Source organism: Heliconius melpomene, chromosome 19, assembly GCF_056956725.1.
Source record: "Heliconius melpomene rosina isolate 202511_hmr_F chromosome 19, ASM5695672v1, whole genome shotgun sequence".
Taxonomy (NCBI): domain Eukaryota; kingdom Metazoa; phylum Arthropoda; class Insecta; order Lepidoptera; family Nymphalidae; genus Heliconius; species Heliconius melpomene.
Window position 1 is genome coordinate 6,062,192 of NC_140407.1, and position 17,825 is coordinate 6,080,016.

At 32.0% G+C, this 17,825-nt stretch overlaps 1 protein-coding gene across 4 annotated transcripts; it reads right to left on the reverse strand.

Moving 5' to 3' along the window:
* Nucleotides 1-665: 665 nt before the first annotated feature.
* LOC146528500 (uncharacterized) lies at nucleotides 666-17,308 on the reverse strand. Of its 4 annotated transcripts, none has more exons than XM_085203205.1 (10): nucleotides 17,163-17,308; nucleotides 16,153-16,633; nucleotides 11,746-11,932; nucleotides 7,407-7,528; nucleotides 5,323-5,471; nucleotides 4,574-4,731; nucleotides 3,903-4,095; nucleotides 3,494-3,776; nucleotides 2,709-2,939; nucleotides 666-2,344 (listed from the first exon to the last, which is right to left on the reverse strand). In XM_085203205.1, exons 2-10 carry the CDS (start codon nucleotides 16,409-16,411, stop codon nucleotides 2,154-2,156), a joined length of 1,773 nt encoding a protein of 590 aa, XP_085059331.1. In that variant the 5' UTR covers nucleotides 16,412-16,633; nucleotides 17,163-17,308; the 3' UTR covers nucleotides 666-2,153. The 4 variants fall into 4 exon arrangements, with proteins under 4 accessions (XP_085059331.1, XP_085059330.1, XP_085059329.1 ...); XM_085203204.1 differs by having other exon boundaries at nucleotides 16,153-16,851; nucleotides 17,163-17,279; XM_085203203.1 differs by lacking the exon at nucleotides 17,163-17,308 and having other exon boundaries at nucleotides 16,153-16,931.
* Nucleotides 17,309-17,825: the final 517 nt, after the last annotated feature.

Sequence of the window (17,825 nt, forward strand, 5' to 3'; positions counted from 1 at the left end):
CTTTTTTTAATTTTAGTTTGTTCCCCATATTTTTTTGTTATTGATATTTTTTTCACTACACGCTGCAAGTATGGGCATCTAGTGCTCCGTTTCCATTAAGACATTTCTTTTCCCCAATTTTCGCCGAATTCTCGGGACACTGTTAAGTGGCGGAACACGGAAGTAACGGAAGAGAAAATGAAAATATTACATCTTTGAATTCCTCGACTGGGATTCGAACCCACAGCCTGAGGTGTTTACAGTCGCACGCTTGTTACCCTGCGCCACGAGTCCTCTAAGTTATTAATTAAGCAGTAAATTAATTAATATATTTATTCACAGAGATTTCATCGATTTCGCAGAGCCTCTAGTGAGGGTAATTAAAAATAATTCAAGAAGATTACATACACTGTCACATTATTATTTGTATATAATATATATTTTTAAAATGATGTGTTAAATATGTATAATTTGTTAATTTTTTTTAATCGTTATATGTAAATAGCTTTTATTTTAATCGTGGTTGTAATAAACGTCAATTATATTTAAAATATGTTGTTATTATAACATTAATTAATGGTAAAATTAACAATTACATATCTTTTTGTTTCTTTTTAGCTTCACGCTGTATTCCCTACGTAAGAAACATTGTACAATATTTCTACTATAAATAAAAAAATAACCAATTATATAATGAATAAACCATTTATTACAAAAGTCACATACATTTATAAGGCACAAGTACATTTGCTTACCTAAAAAAACATATTGTACAATAAAACGTTACTTTATCAATACTATTAAAAATATCACAATTTCATAATCAATTCCATCGCATCGCAAAACTATTACTAGTTACAAAAATAATAATTAATAATATTAAAAATATGTAATTATTAAAATTAATAATAATGGCAACACTAAATAATGTATATATAAAATAGAAGTAAATCTACAAGATTTTATTATCTATATAAAAATTTATTTTACATGTAATTCACTCCATTCTTTAGCGTTATATAAACAGACTATTCTAATTTTATTGTACGTTAATTTCCCAACCAAATTAATAAAAAAAGCTAAATTCAAGTACATATTTTCAATTGTTGCCATATGTAATACGCAAAAACGGAGTGATAAATGAATAATTAAAATCAATACAAAATTAATAAAAATGGCAGTATTACAATTATTTGATGTACAATATAAAAAATATTAAAAATATATCAGATTTCTAAATTTTTTAACAAATTTTAAATACAATTAAGTCAAATAATTAATGAAAAAGAATGAAACAATATTCAGTTTAATATTTTTTTTACTAATTTCTCATATATGTTTTTAATATTATTAAAAATAAAATATTATTAATTAACGACTGTATAACTATTAAGAAATATCTAAATATCTATACATATTAATCTATTGAGATATAACTTAGTCTTATTCTAGTAATAATAAAGTACACTTTTAATTATAAGTGGTGTCAAGTAAAACTTTTAAATTCAGTCAAATATCATAAAAAATAAGAGCAGTTTTAAATGAAATGTTTTAACATATTCAAAAAAATATAGTTGAGAGTATTTTTTTAAGAGATTGTGCGATGAATATACAAATACGTGTATATAATTCACAAATTATTAATAATATTCAATCCGATCCGATTCAATTTTAAAATTTAGCGATTTAAATCAGTGTAATATTATTCCACAGTTATATAATCCCTACCTTATATTACAAGAAGGAATCATTTCATAAAAAATAGTGAAAAAATATGAATATTTATATAACACCTTAATATATTTAATAAAACTAACTGACTAAACTGAATAAACCATTTTTAAAATAAAAAAAAATGTTGTTACTTAGACGGGGAAAATACAGGAAAGTGTCGTCATAATTTTTCAAATACTTTAGTCATTCAAATGTTCGGATATTCGTTTATCCGAATGCCGTCTGTATCATAGATCATAGATAACTCTTATATATTTACATTTCCATTGGTAATATATACAGTACGTTCTCAAAAGCCGCTCTGAAGTTAGCTGTATATGACTGTGGAAATTTGATTATAGGATTTTTCTTACTGGTAAATAGTAATAATTATAGGTAGAAGTTCAGAAAATCTAACATCAGAACAGCCACAACTAGTCGACCGTACTGTACTTTAATATTCATTCATCTGTCACAGCATTAGGTCTATTAACGTTCCTTCTTTTTCTTAAAGTTCCCAATATTTGTAGCATTTCTTTGACGGCCTCAGGTTGGTCGTCTTTAGGTTTTTTCTCCATAAAGTTTTCCCCCGTGGATTTGAGTTGGAACTTACCGCCTTTGATTTGATCCACTATCGCGTCTATTGCACCACCTGGTATATGAAAAGATTAAGAATAAGAAAATAGGCAAAAAACTGATGTGTTAGCTTCACGCTGTAACTCGTATGTTGCAGGGTAGGTAGAGGTGACCTAATAGTAAGACACTCCGTGCCACACCTCGTCAAAACTTAATAAGAGACATAAAACGTGCTTATAAATAAAAAATGTGTTTTAGAAGCTCGTACAAAAGAGCATCGCTCGTACCCTCTATTTGATAACGACGCGTCATTCACCCTACTTCCCTAAATATTGACAGCTGACAGTGTTGCAGTCCTCTGAATACACCAAGTCAAACAACTTGACGTTCCATATTCATACTCTGCGTCATATAAAAAAACCCAAAAAAACGTAACTCACCGCCATTTTGCTTAGTTTTCTTTAACTGCGCTCCCTTGTTAGCAAGCATATCTGCCATGTCCTCCACACTGGACGGCGTGGTGTTAAACACCATAGGCGGAGGCGGGGGAGGGGGAGGTGGTGGTGGCAGAACGGGAGGCGGGGGAGGTGGGAGAATTGGGGTAGGATTGTGGGAAGGAGTGGGGGAAGGAGGAGGGCTTTGTTGTTTTGGTGGTAGTTCTTGTATTGGTTCTGTAATATTAGATATATAATAAATGTATATCAAAAACTAAAAACAACACAAAAGTATATTTTATATAAATCTGGACTAGAAAATATCTTATGATCTTCAAACGACTGGACAGATGTTATTGAATCATAGCTAAGAACGTTCGATTAAGTCACCTTTTAAACGCAAAATTAGATCAAAATCGGTTCATCCATTCCATCCATTGGGACTTCCCACAAACAAACAGACGTACTAGTGAAGATACACACATAGGCATAGACGTAAACGTAACTAACTATTGTTGTACAGTCATAGTGCCAACTTTATCGTTCAGTTTTATTAAATCAAACAAAAACTTATTTTTTAAGAATTAAATATGTAACGCTCCTATCGGTACAAGAGATGTAAACTGGTTGTCAAAATGGAATATAAACGGGTTTAGGCCAAGCCAGTGACGTCTCAACTACACTTTATATTCCTTCACACTAATGAAAGCTAAGCTTAGGCCTCAAGGACTGTACCTAGTTACTAAAAACCAAAACCAAACGAAAAAAAAAATACAAAACGAAACTCTTACCAACAACCATCTCTTCTATCACTTCGATTTCTTCCTTAACGTCCTCAACTTCCTTCACTTCCTTTACTTCCTTGACTTCCATAACCTTCTCATTGCCGCCATTTTCAAAATAATTTATTCTCGACATCAAATTAGATTTCTTCGGTTTCTTTTCTATTTCAGCGAGTTTCTTCTCTGCTTTCTCTGCTCTCGCTAAAGCTTTTTGAGCATCTTCTTCGGCCAATTTAATTTTCTCTTCCCATAGTAAAATGTCGGTATCTTCGTGTTTTTCTGCTAATTTTAGCTGCAAATAGGTTTTTTAAATTATTAGTACCTAATCAGTTTAAGAGTGTGAGTTAGAAAAGTCACAGTTAGTCCAAAACCAATAAGAAATTCTTGGACAAAACACCTCAAGACTTAGTTTCTATACCTGCAATTCTTCGAGCTGATCTTTATGTCTCATGGCTTGGTGTTCCAGGGCATCTCGGAGACTATCCACTTCACCAAGGAGTAGTCCCAGCCTCTCGTCTGGACCTAACTCCCCTAGTTCCCCCAGGAGTAGGGCACTTTGATGTGCCAAGACCTTGGCACGCTTTTTGGCATCTCTAGCTTCTGATTTGTACCTGATAATGAATAGTGAAAAATTGGTGTGTGTTCTTTTTTATTTGGAAAGTGAAAAAAGTTATTAATTTATAACCAACTCAACTAAAATTAGCTTCACGCTATATCCCTTTAGGGTGAGGGAGGGAGGGGAGGATATGAGGCGCTGTATCCCTCATTGTACACAAAGACTGTCTCTGTATGAATACAAGTGTCTCTAATTGCAAAGTGTTTTGTGACAAGATCATTAGTGTCGCATCAGCCGCTTTGTGAACACGTTACTTCCAAGGGAAGTTGAAAACGTTCTCGAACAGGTTTGACATTTTCAATTGAACGCATTACATTATCACCAGTTGCCATGTGCACAGCTTCAATTTCCGTACACTTACTACACTACTTAGACGTTTAGGTCGGAATTTCTATCGTAGTTATTCGTGCCATTAGTCCATTACAATCCCCACCTAAAAAAACATACAAAAAAGTAAAGCAAATAGCACTTACGTTTCCGCCATTTCCCTATCTTTATCTGCATCATTTTTCAATGCGGCCATTTCGTCTAACAATAGTTTGGAAACACGGTGATGTCTTTCCAACTGCCCTTTAATTTCTTCTAACTCTTTTTGTTGTTGTAAAGTCTTTTCTTTCTCCGTCTCCAACTCCTACAAATAATCAATATTTTTTTTCAGTTTCACGTTGAAATATAGGGTAGGGTAGGCAGAGGGAACCTGGTGTTAACGCACTCCGTTTCTCATCGCACTGACGACTTTTCTAAACATGCGTGTTGAGGAGATGGAAATATTAAATAATTTATTCCCTCGAGTGAGGATCGAACCCACAACCGTCGAGTGGCACCCAGTGCCACTGCGCCATGATGGCTTACGTTATATTGTTCATACTTATAGATAGTGTACGTAATAGATATATTACGTACACATTGTAAAAACCATTTGACTAATTATTTAGTCATTATATTACTATTTTCGTAGAAACTGAAGTTACAGGTTTATTTTTAGAGAATTTCATGGAATACTCTAGAATTACATAGCAGGTTTGCAATAATTATGAACGTATTCAAATTGAGGGTAAAATATTATCTAATATTTTATTACTTTGACCATAACCACCCAGCCAAAGAGCGATAGCTACGAAAAACTAAAAATAATGCGAATGTAGGAATTTGAAAATAGATTGCATATCAACACAGTGAAGTAACTTAGATAAACAGGAAAAACAAGAATAAAACTACCCACCTGTGTAAGTTGCACATTAATTTCATGCGCTTCAAACTCATGGAGTCGCGCCGTGTTCACTTCAGTTTGCAGCGTCGCTATCTGCTCGGAGAGCTCGCTCACTGTGCGTTTGAGGAACTCTACCTCCTCGTTGCTGCTTGTGTCTGATGCTGGAGAGGATATTTGAAGGTATTTATGTAAGAATTGGGTAATAGGCACTTAAAATTTAATATATTAAATAATAATAATATTGTGCAATTCAAAGTTTCGCCTAATCAGTATACAAAAAATATAAAACTCTTAATTTATGATGAACCTTATTCATAGTTATTAAATGGACCGTTTATTTTGAGAGTGGTGTAAGTCCATTTTCTTTTGTTTCGAGAAAATTAAAGGTTAGCATGTCGATGATTATGCAATTTCATTTACCGACCGATTTTAAGTTGTTCAAAACATGGGTTTTTTTTGAGAAATTAAACACGGACTAGTTATATATAATAAAATTACATTAAATGAAGCATGAATTACGTGATAGCTCATTTTTCTCAAAAATGGACTTACACCACTTTCAAAATAAACGGTCCAAATATTGATCATAGAATTTCACGATTTTTCTTAATGTAAATATGTGACGACGATCAATTACATTTCAACACACAAAACAAAGAAAAAAATTAAAAAAAAAAACAAATTGTAATTTATATCTTAGACGACGACATATTTTTTAAAACAAATAATAAATAAATAGGGCGTCTCATATTACCTTGACTCAAAGACAAAGCATAAAGATAAATTAAAATAAACAAAATATTATAAAGTCAAAGTAAAACAGAAGTATATAACAATGTTTCACTGTTTGTAAAAAAAATACTGCAAAAATTAAAAAAAACCCATAAAGTTTATATTATAAAACGCATTTAGCTCTCTTTATCTATAGTGGCGTAGAAAGTGAATCATTGCATGAATAATTTTATTGTTCCCCTACAACGTAGGTACATTTAAACATACGAGTATGTATGTGATTCAAAATTGAGATAGCTTTAACTGTAGAGCTCACTTCTTAAAACTTGGTAATAAAGCGCATTGTTTGGTGAAGGTCACAGGTTCGATGATCGATTGAATGGTGAAAGAAGTTAATGGCGAGGTCGTTTTACACGTCAGAGTCACGCCTTATCCTACAGTAGGATAGGCAGAAAAATCCTAGTGTCAAGACATCGTTTTTCACTATTGATGGCGGAATTCAACGCCGTGCCTTGTTTTATCAGAGCCAGGAAATAATTATAATTTTCGACCCCGAATGGGAATCGAATCAACAATCGTTGTATTTACAGTCTCAGTACTTGTTATTATACACGCTGATTGTAAATTTAGAATTTGCTTTAAATAACGCTCACATCAAAAATTTGATCTAAACAAAGTATCTATATCTTTGAAGGGGCATGTAGAAAACGGAGAAATGTGTCACTAACTTAATAAGATCATTTCTATAACCAATTACGCGTACATGCAATTTTTTATAAGAAATTAAACAATTTCCTCATACGTTAAAATATTCTACGCATATCGTGTAAACGTTAGATTACGCAAAAAGGCCGCATTTACATAGAAATTGAACTATAATCTAATCTACTAGTTAAATAACTTGTGACTCAATCTTTATTAAATAATTTTTCCGTAGAACGAAGTGTGACATAATTATTCATTTTAAAAGGTAACCTTAAGGTTTTCTTTGAGAAATACTACTATAGAATATAAATTTGTTATCTGTTCGGTAATAATATATGTAATAATAATAAATATTATTCATACTTAAAAATATGAATAATATTTATTATTTTTATAAATTAGTTATTGTAATTTTTTGTAAGCTTCTCTGATAATGTAGTTGTCAACTATCATTAGCTTATCTCGAACTACGAACAAAGAGACTTATAACATTCAGGTTATCCTATTTAATTATTCATTGGAGAGTATAAAGAAGCACTTAGAAAGAATTTTCCCAACTCCTTAAGGTAAAAGCGGTAAAAATATTAAATATTTTATAGTCTACGTATACAATATATCGTGCTATAAGTAACTGTATAAAAACAAAGTGCTTAACTTACCAGAGTCAGTAGCGTCAGTAAGATCGATGTCTACAGTTGTGGGCAATGCGTGTAAGAGGGCTGTACTTCGTCTTTTCAACTGCTTATTCTGTTTGTACCATTCACCAGCCTGTTGCATAACCCTGGAAACACGCAAAATATCAATTAATATTAGAAAAATAAATTTGTCCGTTGTGATGCCAACAGGTACTAGCGGCATAAGCGTGCAATTGTAACTGCGAACTGTGGGTTTGATTCCCATCTGAAGAAATGAAATATTTAATATATTCATACTATCACTCTGGTCTGCAAAGCGCGGCGTTGAGTTCCACCACTCAACACGCAATGCCTCCATAATTCAGTGGGAAGTGGAGAACAGAGTGCCTTAACACGAAGTTCCCTCCGCCTAACCCTGCTGTGTGCGGGATACAGCGTGAAGCTAAAAAAAATAAATAACCGCTATTGCTTTATTCACGACTAGCGGACCCGGACGCGGCTACGCCTGCTTGAAATATAAGAATATAATTTCTATAGAAATATAATTTTAATCTAGATGAAATGCTAAAAGTGACTATTATATTTATTTTCATAAGGATGAATATCAAAATGTCGCGGTAACGGTTGCGTAGCGACGCGACGGTTGTTATTAACATGGCAGAATAAATTGCATGTCAAATTAGAAAGTATTTTAATTTATTAGTATATATGTGTAATGTAATGTTATATAGCCTATAGCACTTCTGAAGAATGCAGCTTTCATATAAAACAAAAACATAGTAAATCGGACCAGTAGATCCAGAGATCTTAGCGTTCAAACAAACAAACAAACAAACAAACTCTTCCGCTTTATTATATTAGTATAGATATAGATAAAAGGCAACCTCTGTCCTATTTCAAGGTTAACTTTATATCTGTACCAAATGTCAATAAAATTGGTTCAGTAGTTTAGGCGTGCAAGTGTTACAAACAGACATAGTAAATATCACATTAATAATATTAGCTGGGATAATTATAGTGTTTCTTTTTTAAAGCTTTTTTAAAAGATTCTACAACAAATGACTGAGGTCGATGACTAGCTTTGATGATATTTTAAAAAGTTTCGATATAGATAACAAAAAAGGTATATTAAAAGGCAGAGTTGCGTTAAGTTGTTATAATATTTATTAAATAGGTAAAAAAATGGAGAATAGAGCATATTTCTACTAGCCATTCAAGTAGGTAGGTATAAATAATTTAATATCACTTAACCAATAATATACATCTGTGAGTCCGACTATAAGTCCAATTAGTATTAAAACATTAAATAAACTGTATTGAATGATAAAACGTCACAACCTACGCTTATTTAGAACTAGGTCTTATTATGTGGATAGTATATACCGAGGTCTATTTCTAACATATTACGTCAACTTAATAGCAGACCTTTGTTTATGATTCTCATACACATTTTATACTAGCATGTACGTGTGGCTCTGTCTGCGTTATTAAATGGAAATAAGTAAAAGAAATTCTAAGTGTCCGATGTAACTACCGCAGATACCGTGGTTTACATAAAAACGATTAATGTTATGTAATATAGCCTATAGCCTTAATGGACTATCCCCAACACAAAAGATCTTTGTAATTCGTACCGATAGTTCCTGAGATCACCGCGCTTAACCAAACGAACTCTTCAGCTTTATATTATTAGTATAGAAGTATTGACTAATACGATACATTTTACTGTGAATTAATTATAACAATTATAAATATGTAGGTACTGTCTCATCGGCTTTTTGTTCTAAATAATGAGTAATGTATGTATGTGTGTAACATGTATACACACGTATAATCTATATATATAAAAGGACTTGTCCTCACTGACTGAGGTAAGACGCACGCACAGCCGTAACCGCTGTGCGTAGAAACGTGAAATTTGGACAGATGTTTACTTTCGTAATCTGGACATCCACTAAGAAGGGATTTTGAAAAATTTTGACCCTAAAGGGGTGAAATAGGGGTTTAAAGTTTGTATGGAAAAAAAATTAAATCGGCACCGATTTTTATAAAATTTGAAATTTAGATTTTTAAAAGTATTTAATTGTACACGTGTTTCATCGTTTTCTAAAATTCTTCCGCTAAGGGTGCAAATAAGGGGTTGAAAGTTTGTATAGGTTTTTTTTTAATCGTCACCAATTTTCATAAAATTTGAAATTCAGACTCTTAAACGTATATAATTAAACACATGTTTCATGGTTTTCTAGAATTCACCCCCTAAGGGTGCAAATAAGGGGTTGAAAGTTTGTGTGGGAAAATTCTTAAATCGCCACCGATTTTTATAAAATTTGATATTTAGACTCTTAAAAATATTTCATTGAACACATGTTTCATGGTTTATTAGAATACACCCCTAAATAAGCTAGCGAAGCTGCGCGCGTCCGCTAGTAGTTTTATATGTTTATAACAGTAGTTCAATATGTTTATAACAATAATAGTACTTAGAGCGCCTAAGCGAAAGTAAGGAGGAACACTCGGGGAAATATTTTAGTTTCGTTACCCCGCTCTGATAATAGAAAGAGCGGCGTTGAGCTTCGCCATTCAAAAGGTAATGTCACGAATTCAAAATAATCGTAATCGTATTCGTTATTTCGACGTATACCTATTTTTATCCTTAAATCATATTTTAATATCAAAATAAATATAGTTACAGACTATAAATTATCGAAACTTTCTTCGTAATAAATAACATGGGCCATTAAGTTTAACATTAAAAATGAAATATAATTTATTATATTGATACTGTGTCCCAATTGAAGTCGACATAGTTAAGTAGGTACTTACTCCGAGGCAGTGAATTCAAGTCTCTTAAAGAAATGTATTTATATATACAAGCATTGCCAGATTTTATTTAGGGGAACAGAGGATTTTTAAACATTTTTAATAAAAAAAGAGATATTCCAAAGTTAAGTAAAAAAAAGATAAGCCATATTCCAAGTAGAAAAAAAACTTACATTTCGATTTCAATTTCGCATTCACACACATCCAAATATTTGAATTTAACTTTTTTATAAACACAGATAACACTAAACATTATTGGGCATTCCCAATAACAGCCTACGGCCATAATTAAAACAAAAAAAAAACAAAATATTATTTTATAAAAAGAACACTTATGGAAGATGCGACCGTAAGAAGTGAAATTTAGTTTATAATTATAATATCGAGTCAATATCGATATAACGTTTACATAAATAATTCATACTTTCTAACTCAATGCAAATTGCTTGCGAAATGTTTGTGATATATTTGAATATATACACTAGCTTTCCATCCCGACTTCTTGTATATAAAAATCTATGCATATACTCAAATCACATAGTTTAAGAGTTTGTGTGGTTGAATGCGCTTATCCCAGAAACTACTGGTTTCAATTGATAAAATCTTTTTGCTTTTTGATATTCCATTCATCGAGGTGGGTTATAGCTAACTTGATGTATTTACCATCAATTATGGTAAAATCAATAAACAAGTTGTAATATTTACATATTTTCTTTGCATTTCTAACTTATTCGTTAAATAGCAACACTCACTTTCCCGTCGTAAAAAGCCACAGGCCCAAAACAATAACAAAAATTAAAAAGGCATGACAAATCTGAAAAAAAAAATGTCTAGACTGACTGAACTTACATTCCGTACTAAATTATTAAATTTAATGTTAATCAGTATAAATAAATAATAGTCTTCCTTTTAATAATGAATAAATATTGAAATATAACAAAGCAAATTTGGACTTTATAATGGAGAGTTAGATGCCATAATGGTTTGTAGGTTCTCTTTAGAGTTTTCCCCATATGGTGTCCCCAAGTCATTAACAATTCATTTCGTCTCCCTTCTACTAATTGTAGGCAATTTTCCATTTGGGTGCGTTTGACGTAACGTAATATAAATAGGAAGGCTGTAATTTTATATTTTTCATTGAAATTTATGCATATCCTGCATTTTGTGGGGTGGAAAAATGGCAGAGGGGTGTTTACTTTAATTTTCTTTTTGTTAAGGAATACCGTGTGATAGACGTAACCTAACGCCGCATTTTGTCCATTTCACCGAAAACCAGGCCAGGAAAGTTAAAAAAAGAAGATTTATATGTCTCAACAAGTGTTCGGGGTAGAATAAAGATTTTAGTGCACATGGGAATGTTCATGATTGCATAGTACAGCGTTTAATTCCACCCAGTATGCGTGAAATTAATTAGTGCGCGCCAAATAAGACGTGATAAAATAAACAAATTGGCATGTAATGCAATTTCGAAAAATGTCTTGAAACTATATTTACTCTGCCTACCATGTGATATGCAAATATGAATTTAATCAAAATCACTTACTTCTGCATAACCCCAGTGTCGATCTCATGCTTATTTTTAAGCTGTTGGTACTCCTTGAACAGCTTCTCGGATACAGCTCGCAGCTTGTTGAGCTCTTTCTCCCTGTCGTTAAGTTCGGCTTCCAAGTGGTTGCGTTCCTCTGTGACGATGTTGTAGCGGCGCTGGAGATCATCGTGTTCACGTTTTGCTGGTGGGAAGAAAAAAAAATTAGTTTATTTGACGTTACGGCGTTTGCCACTCAATACGTAATGTCTCCATATTTCGGCGGGAAGTAGGGAACGGAGTGTCTTAACACTAGGTTCCTTCTGTCTACCCTGCTGTGTGCGAGATACAGCGCGAAGCTAATTTTATTTTGATGTTTAATTTATTTGTTTATTATTAGTTTCCGTTTCTTGTCTTTTTAGCTAGTAAGGTACAGTTAAGTATACATAATTTAAAAATCATTAAAACTAGATAAACAAAAATGTGTAGACAATATTCAACGTTAAAAGCGTTCTGATGTTATTTTAAGCATAAAGTTAGTTTTGACAAAGGCTTTAAAAACTTAAGAAAAAAACCAGATATAAAATTGAAAATTGGTAATTTTACCTAAAGCACAGCACTCGATTATCTCCATTAAAACTAATATATTTTATAAAGAGATTCTTTACAAAAAATATCCTATCTTAAGACTAAGGACTTATAAAATTGGCCCTATCTCAAGACCAAAGGGCTATAAAGTAAATCGTAGTTCTCATAGCGTTAACCAGACCATATGAGATGGTCATATAAACCAAGGATAATAAATTTGATACGAGATATTATATCTTCGGATTTATCCTCCCGTTTGACCATTTATGCGTATCGATACAGTACAACACGCTGGTACCTGACATATTGGATAACAGATTAATAGGTCACTAGTGTAATTAATACCTAAAACAATGTTTATATATAAACATATTTCTAGGAATTGAAGGGATATGTAGTTTACATTTTCATTTCACCTGAAACCACGCGTTGGGTTCCGGAACGAAGGAAAATGCGAGGATGAAAATCGAACCCAAAACTATCGAATCTAGTCATACTTACTTCCCATTTGCACAAAGATAAAGAGATAAATAGGCAGAATGTAACAACTATACCTAATGGAATATTCTTCTAGATTGTATAATTTATCTTATCTGACAAATACGTTTAGATAAATATTTTACAATATAACGTTATTAAAATTATAATTTCGCTCTGAACTGTTTGGTACATCATTTTCTGTAGATTTTCGTAACAATAAATAAATATATTATGACTCTAAGAATATAAGTCATGTTGAAGATCGTGCAAAGTCGAGTACTTAGTTAGTTAGTTTTCATTTTCTCTTTCTGGCAAATCAAATTTACCATTTATAATATACATATTATATAATATTAAATTTCATGCAGAAAGTGAAGAACGGAGTGTCTTGACACTTTGGGAAATTTGGCACAACTGATTATTTTTTTTAATTGTAGCTTCACGATGTATTTCGCACATAACAGGGTAGGCAGAAGGAACCTAGGAACCCAGTGTTAACACACTCCGTTCAAATGAAGACTCTTCCGTTCTCCACATTGCGCCAACTTCTCGAGGCATTGCTTATTGAGTGGCGGAACTCAACGTCGCGCTTTGCCTCGTTACCAGAGGGAAGAAATGAAAATATTAAATATTATATTCCCCCGAGTGGGAATCTATCATACACCTGTAGCAGTCACACGCCTTTGCCTCTGCGTCACGACAGTCTCACAATTTTCATATTCATCATTAACTGAATGTCATTATTATAAAACTTTTAATTTTTTTTAAATATTGTGATATTTAAAAACCAATTTAATTTCAAAATTTGATATGATATGACAACTCAAGTTATATTAATAATATAGTATGCAAAAGTATTATACCAACAATCTGTTGATTGGTAAAAACTGCATTACAACCTGCTGCATCATTTGAAAGATCTAAGCAAACATAAAGTAAGGGACTTGTTTTATAAATAGGTAATGATAAAGATAGTAGGATTTGACTTTTACATATTATATCTTTTACAAAATATCTCTAGATATGTATATTTTTCAGAGAGGACTTAAAAATATACATATCTAGAGATATTTTTAAATCATTCTCCCATGTGAGGACCAAAATCTATTTTTTTGTAATTATTTCAAATATATTAAATAAATTATAGCAATAATTAACAACAAATAAATCATTGTCATTCTCTAAATATGTACAGACATTAGTTAATGGCTTGAATCATTATGCCTTAAATATTTATTATTCAACATTTACCTTGTTTGTTGTAAACTGACTTTATTTTAAAGTAAATTCATTGTGTTGCTAACTATACTCTTAGTAAAACTAACATATTGCTGTATATGTTAAAGTAATATTAAAAATGGTGATATTACAGCAACTACATAATCTAAAATAAAATATTGCAAAAATTTGAGGCACAAAGTGTTACTGTAAAACCGACAGGTTGTGGGTTCGATCCCCACCAAAGGAGATGAAATATTTATTTAAAAATTTATATTTCCATTTCTTTGCTTTGGTTGATTTGATTTGATTGAGTTCCGCCACTCAACACACAAAGCCTCCAAAATTTGGCATTGTGTGTTGAGTGGAGGAACTCAATACCGCGGCTTCACTAGATTACCCCTGCCAATCTTGCTGTGTACGGGTTTCAGCATGATAGAAGCTGATTTGATTTTTAGTTCAATACAAAACTTCATAAGTGTAATTAATAAGTTTATAAGTTTAATTCTGAGCCTAATTTAAGTATGAGGAAAATAATACATATATAGTTAATAACTTAGATAAAGTTAAAAATATAAGTCTAACTAGGTCATACCATAATCAGTTTAAACAATAAAAAAAAATTGTTAAAGCAAACAAAAAAACCTCAAAGATATTGATAACTAATCAAATAAAGGATTTTTGCCTTGTATCTTTTTGCCAATATAAATAATTCTTAAAAGGCCTTCTTTTATATGCCAGAGGTCAACAAAGTTTGACATATATGGAAATCCAAATACAAAAAGTTTTAGCATCTAGCTCCACAATAGGATAAGCAGAAGAAACCCGGTGCACTTTGTTCTTCACACACCAACAAGTTTTGAGACATTCCACATTGAGTGGCAGAATTCAACATCATACTTTGTTTTCTTACCAGAACATACAAATGAAAATCATATATCCCGCTGCATGGGAATTAAACCCATAACATTTGCTTTTAAAGCTTGTATCATGATGGTCTCATTAATATTGACATAACTCTAACTTTTACTAAACTCCATTAAAAGTAATTAATACTTAAACATCTTGTAACATTCTTTTAAATATATTAATATAATTATATTCTTTTATGTTGTATAAGTGAAATTATTAAATTGTTTACTAAAGTGTAGATTTACATATAATATAAACAAAACTTCAATTACTGCAGAGTCAACTAAAACAACTGTTGAGTGACAAGGCTGGTATAGAATTAGTTGAAATTATGATCATTATTCATGTGTTGCGTTTCGTAAAATTTTACGAAATAATAAATATTTTAATAAGTGGAATTTCCTGTATTTTGAAAATGAAACTTTTCAAATTATGTCTTTTGGATCAACATATTTACTTTGTAGTTTTAATTAAATAGTATTTTAATAAAAATTAATTATTTACCGTTTTTTCAGTTGTAAATGACTTTAGTTGTGGTTGTAGATAGTCAATAGTTCTATTGTTATATTTTCTAGAACCCCTTTCACTTTTCTAACATAATTATAATATGAAGGAATAGACACTTATATAAAATATTCGTGTTTTTTTATTTTGAATAATGCCACAAATTTAACGAAATATATTTAGAATAAGCCGATAATAATATTATTCATAAATCATAATACTAATAGTCACTTTTTACATTATTTTTGACATTAATAAAAATGTGACGTAAATAGTGTTGCACATCGTTTTAATCGATTTACAAATTTATTTTTAAAAATATCGAAATTCAATCAAAAGCGTTGTAATGTCGGAGAACGTGAAGTTATCATTTACAGATCGAAGGTAAATTACGCCAGGTGTATTGCGCAGTAGTAATGATATCTAGTTATAAAACCGTATCTGACGTGAGTTTAATATAATATTTACTTTTAAATTATAAGTTAAAAGGCGCGGCTTTCATACACAAAGTCATAGAACTTTTTATCTCAGAGCCGTACAACTTAAGAATATATAATGTGTAAGCAACAGGTTATCGCCTATCATAATCCGACAAATACGAGGCTAGGATTTACCATTCGCACTTTCGTTCGTATACGACCCGGCCCGCTGGAGCATGCGCAGTGAATTCACAAAAAAGTGGGAAAAATTAAAGATTTCCGAGTTCAAATAAACAGTACCAACCTTTTTCCGATTTGAGGAGGTACGTTTTGTGTTTCCTCTCGGCATCCTCGTATCTGCTCTTCCACTTCTCCACGTAGGTCGAGAGGGCAATGTTGGCCTCCTTGGTGTTGTGATGCGCGTCGGGCTGCGTCATCCTGGCGGCAGTGGCTCGCGGGATCCTCGTGGCGGCGCCGCAGAGCGAGACAGCGCTCCGGCCGCCTTGACACTGATTGTTGCTCGACGCGATCGCAAATACATTATCACCGTTCCTTTTAATCATTTTTGCATTCGATTTTTTTACACGCGCACCACGATCGCTCGCATCGTCTCGTTTTCACATATGATACGTTCACGTGTCCAGATCAACAGGCTGGTTGTCAGTTTTGGAAAGTGTTAAATAAATTTGCAAATAAATTCCCTTTGTTCTCGCCGTTGAGGAAAATACGCACTATCTTGTACGCGAGCCCAGGCTGTGTCGCTCGCGTTCACTCATTAAAACAGCCTTGAATTAATATGTAAATGGAAATAAATAATAACAATAAAAGTTTAGCTCTGTACGCGTACGTTTTAAACGACAAATAGCTTCCAGTGTCAGATTGCAACTAACGTATGCTTGTGGTTGTGATATGATAATGAAAACTTCGTCATTGTGAGTCATTAGACTTGGTGTTTACGCTTGATGTTTACGTTTGAAGTAGTCTCAGTCCTGCATATGGTAGTCTGTTACATAGAAACTATTTAAAGTTAAGTTTTGTTATGCATGTTTATTAGAATAGTGAAATCATAAAATCTCTTTCCACCAACCATTACTTTAATTTATTCGCTAAAAGCTGTACACAAAAAATATTAGAATCTTTGGTTTTTCGCTGATAATAAATGACTGAATATTAATAAGAATATTAATTTAAGTACTTTAAAATTGATTGAAATTTACGAAACATGTTGTTAATGGGAGTAGAATTTTAAATATTCTGTTTTTTTAAACAAAACAGAAATTACTCAATTTGAAAAAAATCAGGAAAAATACGTACCTATACGAACAAAAATTCTTAACTTTAATTAAATATTATTTATTCCCACATTATACTTAAACACACTAAAATTAATAAACGAATTTTTAAACTACATCACTCACAATATTCGCTTGAATACACAAAAAGGACTACGACAAGTACACTACCACATCGAACTGAACGCATTTTGTCTAAGAACTGACGAACGGATATTCTAATTTTAACACTATTTCGAGAGAAACGTACCGTCTTGTGTAGTTTTAAGTAAACGACAGAAGAAGAGTGTGGGCAGACCAGAGACTTGCCTCAATTCAAATGATTTAATTGATAGCAATGTACATTAATTTGGTGACGCGATAGAGGTGCAGTCGGAAAGTTTCTAAATGAAAACGATAATTGTAAATTCGATTTCCATTAAGGCTTATTTTAATGTTTAATTTCATATTTATTTGATAGATGCGTGTTTTTGGATAAAGCAATTAAATATATGTAATAGCGGTAAAATAAACGCAACATAGAAACTGGGTTGTACACTATCTAGTGCAGAGAACATCCTACTACCTTAAGGAAAAGTAAAGGATGTAAATAAATAAAATAATTTAATATGTGTTAGACATCTGAGCAGACGGCCCACCCAAGAATCGCTAAGTTATAAATGCTTATATCCTCATGTCGAAATCG